The 12473-nt window shown below is 35.7% G+C and overlaps 1 protein-coding gene across 2 annotated transcripts in view; it reads right to left on the bottom strand.

Moving 5' to 3' along the window:
* Window positions 1-6848: 6848 nt before the first annotated feature.
* Window positions 6849-12473, bottom strand: part of LOC126970565 (LIM domain only protein 3-like) — a 64130-nt gene continuing 58505 nt past the window's right edge. Inside the window, exons 6-7 of one of the 2 annotated variants that reach the window (XM_050816542.1) lie at window positions 9001-9159; window positions 6849-8559 (exon numbers count right to left, since the gene is read on the bottom strand). In XM_050816542.1, the coding sequence (XP_050672499.1) occupies window positions 9037-9159 (123 nt within the window). In that variant the 3' untranslated portion in view covers window positions 6849-8559; window positions 9001-9036. The remainder of the gene's footprint in view (window positions 8560-9000; window positions 9160-12473) is intronic. The other variant, XM_050816543.1, reaches the window with a different exon arrangement.

The following is a 12473-nucleotide window of genomic DNA, read 5'->3' as shown; positions in this document are numbered from 1 at the left end:
ATCTTTACTGTAGTCTAGTGACCACTTTACAATTGACACGGGGTCGACAAAGTACATCGTGCGACCGGAACTTCTAAAAAGTACAAATTTACTATTATGTGGGAAAATACACGAGCATTGTGCAACTAACAGACATCGGTAGGCCAGGTAGTGACTGTGCGGGGACCTACAGATGTTCGACTGAAACTTGGAGATGAAGATTTATGTGGTCGGTGTAATAACTAACAACTACATCATTGGATTACATTTCTACGATGAATTTTAGTTATATGAAACTGATCTAAAGCTTAATATTTGTTACAAAGCAGTTGGATGTTGTGGTTAGTTCGGAAGAAGTCATGTACATAGTTTTACTTTTAATATTTTACCAATTTTGACTCTTATTGGAGCAATAATATTATATTATGTCAAACTACTCGACGATAGTTGGAATTTGATTTTGTTTAAAAGTAATAAAGTTGTGAATTTATAAATTGTCCTTGTTTATTTTTGAATTATCGAATCAACACAGTAGCGGCGGGCTGCCAGTTTTTGTATTCTATGAGATGAACGTAGTATTTAAATTCTCTTTGATATGAAACAAGATAATAGAAAATGTATATTTCAGTTTTCTATAGATTATAAATACCGAAAAAAACATTTTACAGATAATTATAATTTATTGTTTGCTTTTGTCAAAGTTAAATTAACAATGAAACTGGTAGATCGAATTGCCGTAACACCTCTATGTGTTTAAATATTAATAATCGCGTTATAAATTCGGAAATAGAAATTGCAAATGAATTTGATAAATACTTCTCCGAAATCCCGATTGTCACGACCAAAGACCTGAACTCTTCGCCAAAAGCAGCATATGATATGCTTAAATTACACGTACCAGTATCTTCCACTGATTTGAAAATTAAGTATGTTACAGGTAGCGATATAATAAAAATCTTTAAATTAATTAATCTAAAAAATACAAAAGACCTATGGGGCCATTCGACTAATATTGTAAAATACATACAAGACATTATAGTTATAGCACCTGAATTAGCAATAATATTTAATGAATGCACAGATGTGTTCCCTGACCTCATGAAATACAGCAAAGTTATACCTTTGTTTAAATCGGGCAGTTCTTTTGACCCTGATAATTTCAGACCTATTTCAGTGCTGCCTGTTTTTAGTAAAATTTTTCAAAATTTTTGCTTCAACAGCTACAAATGCATTTTTGTAAATTAATGAACAAAAATCAGTTTGGTTTCACTAGGGGCTTATCAACAATTAATGCGGGTACTAGACTCATTGAGCACATCTTTGACTCCTGGGAAGAGTCACAGGATGCATTGGGCATTTTATGTCATTTGTCCAAAGCATTTGACTGCGTCCACCATGAAACTTTATTCCTAAAACTAAAACATTATGTAGTGAAAAATAGAGCCCTAAATCTGTTAAAATCATTTTTAAGCGAAAGAGTTCAGATAGTCGATCTAAATGGCAAACGGTCTTCGGGTAAACCTGTGGGAATAGGTGTTCCACAGGGTTCTATTCTCGGTCCTTTCTTGTTTCTTATATATATTAACGATCTACCGTTTGTGGTAGATGATAGCCATGAGATTGTATTGTTTGCTGATGATACTTCACTTATTTTTAAAGTGAAGCGACGTGCGGATATTGATGACGAGGTAAACAATGCACTCTCAAAGATAGTGCGTTGGTTTGAGACGAATAATCTGCACTTAAACAGTAAAAAAACAAAGTGTTTACGGTTCATTACACCAAACACAGCGGAGGTACAAACCAACGTACTTATAAATGACCAGAGATTGGAACTTGTGGACACTACGGTCTTCTTGGGTATCACGTTAGATAAAAAGCTTCAGTGGGGTCCACATATTGCCCATCTAGCAGATAGACTCAGCTCTGCGGCATATGCAGTTAGAAAGATTAGAGAGTACACGAATGTTGCGACCGCTAGATTAGTGTACTTCAGTTATTTTCACAGCATCATGAGGTACGGTATATTACTATGGGGTCATGCTGTTGGCATTGATATAGTGTTTGCTCTGCAAAAGAGAGCTGTTCGTGCTATATATCAGCTTGGTTATAGACAGTCTCTCAAAGAAAAATTTAAAGAAATAAATATTATGACTGTTCATTGTCAGTACATTTATGAAAATTTAATATATGTTCACAAAAATCGTCACTTTTTTGCTCTTAATAGTGATTTTCATTATTATAACACTAGAAATAAGGGATTACTTGTTACTTAGTTACTTAGTTCTAGTAGGCTTCATAAGATACATAATAGCTTTAAGGGTAAAGGTATACACTTCTATAATAAAGTCCCAGCCACTGTTCAGGCATTATCTATAAATAAATTTAAATGTTTTATAAAAAATGGCTCTGTCGTAAATCCTATTACTCCACAGCTGAATATCTAAATGATCGGACAGCCTGGGACTAGATTGTGATTATTTTATAGCGATAGAAATGATTGTACAATATTGTATATTTTTATTGAAAAGAACGCAAAAAAAGAATGCTGGGAGAGTTTCTTGCGCCGCTTCTTCTCTCTCAGAGCGCCATTTGTTTCCGAAGCGGTAGTAGTATCTAGTAGTATAAGAAATGACATCAAAAAGAATTCTAAAGGAATCAATTTTGAGAAAATAAATGCCTTTTATGACTTTTTGTGCCTTTTAAATACAAAAAGTTCTGAGAATGGTTCGATTATATTATATATTCAACTTTACCTTTATTTAAGGGTAGATGTTGTTAGTTTTATTAAAGTGAGATCAACTTGACGTTGGGTGTCCGTCCTACAATAATATAACAGGATAACATGTAGGTCTCTTGCCACATATTCACACTGAAAATTATCCATGAAAATTTCGGTATACCATAAGCATACATAATGGTGAACCCATTGCTAATCCTTCTTTTTAGCGAAACATAAGCTATTTTGATTTAATGTAATTTTGTTTACACACTTTATCAATTTTCAAAGGGACTTAGCACCTGTTTTTCAAAGAGGTCATAAATAATTATATAAATAAATAATTAAACATTGTTCATATGAAACATTGGTAAATAAACTATCAACATTGAGACACAATCAGTTGGAATTTGGTCTTCTTGGTATTTGACTATATTTATCAAATCTAAACTATTTCTTGTACAATAATGGATTAAATAAAGATATATTTTATCAATAGTTATTGATGCATCTGAATTCATGTTAACCTTTAGCATTATATTCTCGAAAGCTTAGCCCGGCTCAGGTATACTATTCACCATACAATCGTGAACTACTTGTTATTTATAAAAGTTTTCATACTTTGGTCGCTGTAACGTTTGTGTGGCCTGGAGTTAGGAAGCAATACAGAGACAGGGTTCGTTGTTGTCTAGCTTGTCAACGTTCGAAGGTAACACTGTTATTGTTATTGGTTCACCTATAACTCATTGCTACCGTTATTGTCCACCACACGTTGGCCTGAGGCAATACCCTAAGTTGATTTTTGTGCCTTATCAAGCGGATGGAACCCCGCTTCGGCTGCCCTAACGATATTGTTACTTAGTGGCAGACAGTTTGAGTCGACACTCTTTAATTTTTCATATAGCGAATAATTGTAAAGTAACAATAAAATTATTAACTATATTATAAAAAAAAAACAGACTCATTAAACTCACTTCAAAACGGTCTCCAAATCAATATAAGCAAGTTTTTGGAGATACTTTATCTCTTTTCATTGATTTACACCACTTTGCTCGGATATTTGAGTGGCTTGAAACTGGAAAAAATACTTTATCTAGTGCACTTTTCGATAATACTTGTAAGTATGTTTTTACTTTTGTTCCATTATTTTATATATCATAAAATGTAATTAAATTTAGTAAGCATGACCAGAATTATTACAAATTTGTTTATACAAGACAAGTACACAATAAGAATAGGAGTAATGGACATTTTCATAGATTAACTCTACTTATTAAATTAAGTTAAAAATTACAATACAATTGGTTATTTGGCTAAAGCTACATTGTTATTAAAACTTAAGTTTTTATCATAGAAGGACAAAAAATACAAGACGTGCTGGTAAACGTTGTTTTGACATACAGATCAAGTAACTCGCGCCCGCGAATTGTTTGAAGTGTCATAATATCTAATGAAATGTAATTGACTGAATTATTTGTATTGCAAATACATAGGTATTTCTTAGTAAAAAAGTATAGGTTCTGGATAAGTAAGCACTCAATATACATAATTGACTTAGTCATAGCATATATAACGTCACAGAAACCCGTGCAAAATTTTAATAACCGAAATATATTTCCGGAAAGCATATTTATTTTTAAATTAAATACGATAGTTCTTATCAATACTTTAATTTGTTAACTTTTATGATATAAAAAATCAATTTTAGGTAAATTTATATCATGAATATACCCTAATTTTTTTCAAACAATCGAACTTTTCACAAACGAGCGCCTCCTGGTGTTAGGTGATCACCGCCGCCCACAGTGTGTGCGCGCTTTTTTTGAAATCACCTCGTTCAACTCTCGTTTGAACAACTCCTGATGATGCTTCGTAGTAACGTAGAGGTGAAACAAGTGTTGATAGATTGGTTTCAGCAGTTTTGACGTCAATAACTGACCTGATCGTTCAGTCAGGATGCAGCGGGAGGATCGACTGAGGAGCTGACTTCTAACGAGCGGTGAATCCTGAATGCTGACTAACAAAACTTACAAAGATAACACGGACGATATTTATGACGGAACAATGGATTTCTCTGTGGGCACATGGCTCAACGGACACACGGCCGTTTGGGGCAATAAAGTACTCGACTGGCGATCACGTACCGGAAGACTCAGTGTTACTGGATTAGGTTGGGTGGGGGCAGCTCAGCACCGATGGGCGTGGAGATCTTGGGGGGAGGCCTTTGTCCAACAGTGGACGTCTTCCGGCTGATATGATGGTGATGATGTATGGATGTCTCTACCTAATTCGATAAATTTATTATTTTTAACAAAATTGTTGCAGTTAATTGTGTATCGTGGCGGGAATTGTTGATAGTTCGCATTAACTCTAAATAAATTTTAGATAATTATTGTCAGGTTGTCCTATTTCCGCGATATTTTTAAGTGTTGGTACTATTATTAAGCGGTCTCTTTAATGGTTTATAGAACGATAACAACGAGCAAAATTATAGCACTACTTGAGGAAGGGTGTCAATGTGAGTCGTTCGACTGACCAGAGGACCTGGCAATGATATCAAGAGAATGGTTCTTACAGTAGAAGGCCTGGGACTGGACGAAAACCTTGCACAGCAGCTCGAGATGACCGCTTCCTGGGAACCAGGCATTGAGAAATCGCTTATCTTTTATTTTTATGAAAATAAGGGACGAAACGAGTAGGATTTTCAGCTGATGGTAATTGATGCGCCCTGCCCATTACAATGCAGTGCCACTCAGGATTCTTGAAAAACCCCAAATATTCTGAGCGACACTACAACCGCGCTCGTCACCATGAGACATAAGATGTTAAGTCATATTTGCCCAGTAATTTCACTGGCTACGGCGCCCTTCAGACCGAAACACAGTAATGCTTACACATTACTGATTCACGGCAGAAATAGGCGCCGTTATGGTACCCATAATCTAGCCGGCATCCTGTGCAAAAGAGCCTCCCACTGGTCTATCTTCTTATGTCGACCTCAAAAAGAGTATAGAGGAAGTGCCAATATATGCAGTCACCATCCAGCCCGTGGCTCTAAATTACTTCGAGCAGAATTAGCTTCTCTCGAAATTGTGCGACGTGGACTCAAGAGGACTGGGGTAGAGCATTATTCTCGAATTAAGCCAAAACAACATTATATAGTTAGGACCCACGTCGGCGAGGACTGCGAAGGTAAGCGAAACATTTCGCAGAGTTTTGGTTTGAACAAAAAGCCCTTTATGGTAGAGGCTCAGTTGGGCAGCAATTAATGTATTGGACCGTACGGAGTTAGTCTTCATAGAAAACGGCACTTTGAATGCACACCGGTACAACCAGCATGAACGGTTCTTGGAGATAATTTGATTTTTATGGACGATAACGCTCGCGCTCACCGTTATGGCGACGTGGAAGCGTATATTCAAGAGGTAGGGATTCGTCGTTTGGATTGACCATCTCGAAGTACCGACCTAAATCCCATGGAGCACATTGGGAATATTCTCAAAAAATGTGTAATATCGGTGCAGCCCGTTCCGTAAAACATCAGGGAGCTTAGGAATCTAATTGCTGCGCGGTGGAAGCGTATTCCACAAGAAACAATTAAGAATAGCATCGATAACACGCTCGGACGAATACAAGCTATCATATTAGCAAGAGGGAGCCACACTCGATATTAAACTTTTACTTTTTATTTTTATGTTAAACAAAACTTAACTTTTTACCCTGCTTTTTTATTTCATGAACAGATACGCAACTAGCTGTTCAGGCTCTGGGATCATTTTTTATTAATTCCATCGAGGTGTAAAACGAAATTGACAGAAACTACTTTTTGCTTATTTATTTAAAGTATTATGATGATACAAGCTACTTAGAATTATGAAATATCTCAAGATGCCAGTGAAACAGGTTATGTTCCAAGGTGTCTGTTTTATTGCAAGAGTTTATTTCTCACATACAGTACACAAATTATCTTGTCTGAAACTAGGCATCGCCTGTACTATGGGTGGAACGCAACGGTGTATTTATTACGATATACTGAACCATCCAAGCTCAACTATACCGGGATTTGATCCAGGACCTCTAAGCTCAGTAAGCAGGATAGTCATATGTAGAGCAGAGGACGGTAGGAAGCGCGGTAAATAAAACAAGTTGCTAATTTAAATAAATATAATATTTATTTACACCATGACACTCACATGACAACTTTTCTCTCGGTGACATATTTAACATCATTATACTCATAGATCTTAATAAATATTACTCTTAATAACGACAAATCTTTATTTTCTTTACATTGGAAATAATTACTTTATTATTTATATTGTATTAAGCAGATATCTACAAGTTAAGATTATAAGATAAGTTTGTGTGTGTGTGTGTGTGTGTGAAAAGTAAATAATGACAAGTTTAGCTAACATCAACCAGCTTAGCATTAATATTAATTATTATTTTTATTTACTGACAAAACCTTATTTAGGTTGAATTTTTTTTTTTTCAATTTCCAATAATGATTATGATGAAAAGTATTTTCCCAACAAAAATAATAACATAGGAATGTACCGCGGTATTACTTCTATATCCCACATGCCGTTAGCCGGATTCGGTAGACTAGGTGAACCACAGTTTCTAAATAAATTGGTTTTGTAAATAAAATAATAGATATTATGTGCAAATTATTAAATATATTATTTTCTGTTATAGTAAGATTGTTGCAAGCGATTTGAAAATTTTGAATGGGAATGATAACTATTGCGTAATTTCGAATTATCATTTTACGAATTATACTTTCTACGTACAACGCGAGTCACATTTGAATCTGGCCCTAGTATGTGAATCAAAAACTATTGAGTAACACAAAATAAATGTAAGCAATTATTTATAAAAAAATATCTCCTATAACTAACTTCTACCGTTACATTACACAAAGTCATTATTTAAAACCATTGCACCACATCCGAACACCAGTACAGGCAACAATACTCGAAACAAAATAAAAGAGATTATTATCCCTCGTGTAGGGAATCCAACACAGGGGCAATCTTTGGCAAAATATAACGCAAGAACATAACATAATATCTAACCGATCTATAGGGGCAAATAAAATATTCACAATGATATTTCATACCATGTATGATAACAATATTACTACTTTATAAAATTTTCATAACAATGAGATCGATTTTATCATACATATACATTTTTATGGACCTGACTCGTTGTATGCATATCTTTAACGAACTATTTACAGCTTAAGCTAAACTATAAAATACAAATTATTAGATAAATCCTTCTATTACAGATTAAGAAATAATGTTTCTCGGAGCCGCTAAAGTGGCTGGAGCAAGGCTTATAACGAGTACCAGTGTGTGAGTACAAGCCCGCGACAGCCCTGTGCTCGCGACAGCCCTACCCACGCCAACTATCTTAACATGTAGACTCAACTCGTATACTCGTCCTTAATGGAAATATCGTGTTCAGACAACGCTATCGCAACGCAACCTGGACAGTTTCTAAAGTGCCGCATCCGCCATCGATGGCTCGCTGGAGTCCAACTCAATGCTTCTACAATATGCATCTTGAAATACTAAAAGGTTAATAATTAATAATTGTTCACTCGCCCCTCTAACACAGGCTTCTCTGTCACTTAGCGTTCCTCACTGGCCTGTTATTATTTTAAAGAGTGCTTTATAAACGGGACGCACGTGTTTGAAAGAAAACTGTAACGTCTAAACGTGGTGTTATTAAGTAACGAATGTGTCGCGAGCTCCGTGTCTTATTCAAATGTATATATATTGTTGTAGATTCGTTGAGTTCACGTGGAGTGATGGCCCAGCGCCGCACCACAACACTCAGTATGGTTTCACCTGTGAACAAATTGTAACTTAGTACATATTTGACAACATAAAATAAATCGTGTATATAATAGAGAGAGAGTGCTCGCACAGCTTCGTGTGCTTTTGTTGTTGTTGCAGTATCAAACGATCTTATCAAGAAAGAAACGTTTTACATATAAAACACTCTCGAATTTTTGGTTTATATTGGATTTACCAAAAATAGCTTAGCTGTGTTATATATTATAAAAAACACGTGATAACACAAAATATAAAAAAAATTATGTTTTCACTTTAAAACACTACCTTATTTAGTTTCATGATGTTAATATTACTTTTGTGTTAAGGGCAGCTGCAATGGTGTTTGGTGTCTGGTCGCCACCACTGTTGCTGATGATGCAGGCGGGCCAAGTGGTACGTGGTGCATCCAGTGGTGTGACAGACCGGCACAGTGTCGTCAGAGTCGTGATATACCTGCGTGGTACTGACCGGCGCGGCGCGACGGCCCGGTCACCGTGCGTCACACAGGTCGGGGTCGGGCGGACTGCCGTAGCCGCTGGACGCGTCGTCGGCGCCCGCGAGCCCCGGCTCCTTGTCCACGAGCGAGCCCGCGACGTAGGCGCCGCCCGGCGACTGGGGGAGGTACACACTATCAAACACGTGCCAAATACGCCGACATCATCTTAACACTCGCACTCGCACTACAGCTATATAAACTTTTGTTAAGAAAACGTTGAAATTAATTTTTAATAACAGTATGTCTACTCGCTAGCTATGTCTGAGCTAAGTCTGAGGTTGACATCTATGGAACGAACTTAAACTTAGCTCAGAATTTTCAAACACTTGACACAAGCTAAGCCTTAGCTTAGCACACACTCAAAGCGTGGTTATAAATACGGACTTCGACTCAACTCGCTTGCTATGTCTGAGTGAGTCTTAGGGTCTTTTTAAATTATACTGGTGAACACTTAAAATGTTCCCGATTTCTATTGTATGTGTGTTGTTATTTACTACATAGTTATTTCTTAAATTAGTAAATGAAAAATATTTACGTCTATTGCAACAAGTTTTAACTTTTAAATGCTCTCTTTAACTGTTCAATTATATAAGTTTAATATTTATACAAGCTGTGAAATAAACTTCTTTGTACGACATTCCCAGTATGATGCGAATATTTTGAATATAAATACCTTCAAGAAAAGCGAGTACACTTTTCTAGAAGGCCCTTAAAGAAAGAGCGCGAAAAAAGAATGCTGGGAGAGTTTCTTGCGCCCCTTCTTCTCTCTCAGTGCGCTATATGTTTCCGAAGCGGTAGTAGTAGTATCTAGTATATTATAAATGACATCAAAAGGAATTCTAAAGGAATCATTTTTGAGAAAATAAATGCCTTTTTAAATTATTAAAAAAATACTAACAGCTGCCTAAATATATACTTATAGCGTGCCTACATATAGCGTGACAATATGTAGCCCGTATGCCCGTAACGCTGGTCACTATGGTATAAAAGGAACTTGTCCGATCTTCTAATTTCATATTTAAACAATTACAATTCAGAAGGTTGACGTGAATGGCAGGAGATCTCCTCGGACTCCTCTCAGTATGCAGGTACCACAAGGGTCTATTCTTGGACCGTTCCTCTTCCTTATCTATATAAATGTTCTTCCTAATCTATAGGAAAAAAAACATAAGGTAGTATTGTTTGCGGACGACACGTCACTGATATTTAAAGTGAAAAGAAACCAAGTTATCTATGAGAAAGTAAACGATATTCTATCTGACATTGTGTACTGATTTAGCGCTAATAACCTATTGTTAAATAGGAAGAAAACGAAATATATAAAGTTTTTCGAACCAAATGTCAAAAGTGTTGATGGGAGTGTTCTGTTAAACGGAGAGGTGATACAACCGGTGGAATCTATTATATTTCTTGGAATTACCCTTGAATCCAAATTACAATGGGGCCCCCATATTGAAGAATAGACGAACATACTTAGTTCTGCAGCATACGCGGTTAAAAAGATTAGACAATTAACTGACATATACGGCGCGACTAGTTTACTTTAGTTATTTCCATAGTATTATGTCCAGTGGTAGTATTGCTATGGGCAACGCTTCCGATATTAATACAATATTTATGCTGCAGAAGAGCGCTATTTATAACCTAGGTCCTATAGAATCAATGAGAGCAAAATTTAAAGAAATTAACATCTTGACTGTTGCTCCTCAATATATTCTGGATAATGTAATGTTCATAAGCACTTAAGTGAATTTGATAGAAACTGTCATAACCAAAATGTTAATACCAGGAACAGACATAAACTTAATTGCCCACTACTTGGCTAAGTCGAGTAAGTAAGTCTTTTGTGGGGCGATGTATATGCTTTTACAACAAGATCCCAAAAAAATTTCAAAACAAAAGTATTACGATATTCAAAAGAATTGTTAAAAAACGTTTGTGTGGTAAAAGTTACATAATAACATAAATGACTTTCTGAATGATAACACAGACTGGGAATGGTGCGACCGCCCTCAGGCAATTAAATAATAAGTTTAATTGTACGATAAATCTTTGTAACTATTTAACCTTTTTTATGAAAAAAAAAGCCCGCTGAGTTTGTTGCGTCCGTTCTTCTCAGGTCTGAGGCATTCTTTTGGAATGGGTGGTAATTTTTAACTTTCAATAAGTGATTTTATATCCTATTTTGAATAAAAATATTTGAAATCCAAAAATCAAAAATAATTCAATTAATGCGTAAGTACCTTTAACTAATATTTTTGACGTCACTGGCGCGAGTTACGTTACTAACTGGATAGTTAAAAAGTCATTCATTGAAGCGCTTTTTATATCTAAAAACCTTAGACATGTCAATGTGTTTATATTTTTACTAAAGTTGAATATTGAACATTAAGTAAACTTGATGAAACAATTACTTGAAAAATATATAAAGAAATAACCCACTGTTTCCAAGTTCCGCTTGTAGGTATACGAAGTCAATATTGGGAGTGCAATCAAAAAGTCGATTAGGAATGTCGCGCTGTCGACCGGACCCTCGGCGCGGGGCGCGGGCTCATCAAGTGAAATAGATTCCCCCACATTCACATTCCGACAAGCGTCCGTATGAGAAAGATTAATGATCACAAAAGAAACATAATAAAGAGGAGATACGATACCACTAACAGAGTCCTTGCGGGGCCACTTACTTCGAAGAGCCCATTCTGTGTCGTGATGTAATCTAGGACGCTTGAGCCTGGGCGGAACATTACACATTTTGGCAGGTTCCATCATTTAACTATTGCTTATCACTGGCTTTGTTCAGACTGCATTTACATTGAAAATAAATGAACATGACTAAAAAATTATTTACGTAAGCTTATAAATAGTCATAAAATGTATACAAAAACAAGTGCGCAAAAAGTAAATTACGTAAGTAATTAAAAATACGTTAGTAATAGATGCTACGGGGGTCGCAGAGACTCGCAATATTTAAGGAACCGTACGCCATACTTCTTCATCCTCAATATACTATTTAACAATAAAATAACCCTTTGCCATTAAAACAGTTTTCACATGTGTCTTCAATGTTTATTCCGGCAATTCCGTTATGATCGTTGGGGGTTTAATATAGAATCTAACACAATTTCCCAAAAATGATTTATTTGCCTTCCTAACTAGTTCTAAAACTGGGTATGACAATTTTAAGTTTGCGTCTCGAATTAAAGTTACGATCATTCTTTTTAAGATATTTATGCATATATTTTCTAGTTCTGGATATATTCTGATGCACCTGTAAGTATATATATTTCTTTAAACAGATCCCATAGTGAGTCTCGACCTTCAAGATAGTATAAAGTGCGAACTGCTCTTTTTAACCGACTTCAAAAAAGGAGGAGGTTCTCAATTCGTCAGTATGTTTTTTTTTTGTTTTATGTTTGTTACCTCAAAACTT

The sequence above is a fragment of the Leptidea sinapis genome, chromosome 21, assembly GCF_905404315.1.
Source record: "Leptidea sinapis chromosome 21, ilLepSina1.1, whole genome shotgun sequence".
NCBI lineage: Eukaryota > Metazoa > Arthropoda > Insecta > Lepidoptera > Pieridae > Leptidea > Leptidea sinapis.
The sequence above is the reverse complement of the archived record's forward strand: the minus strand, read 5'-3'. Positions and strand labels throughout refer to the sequence as shown.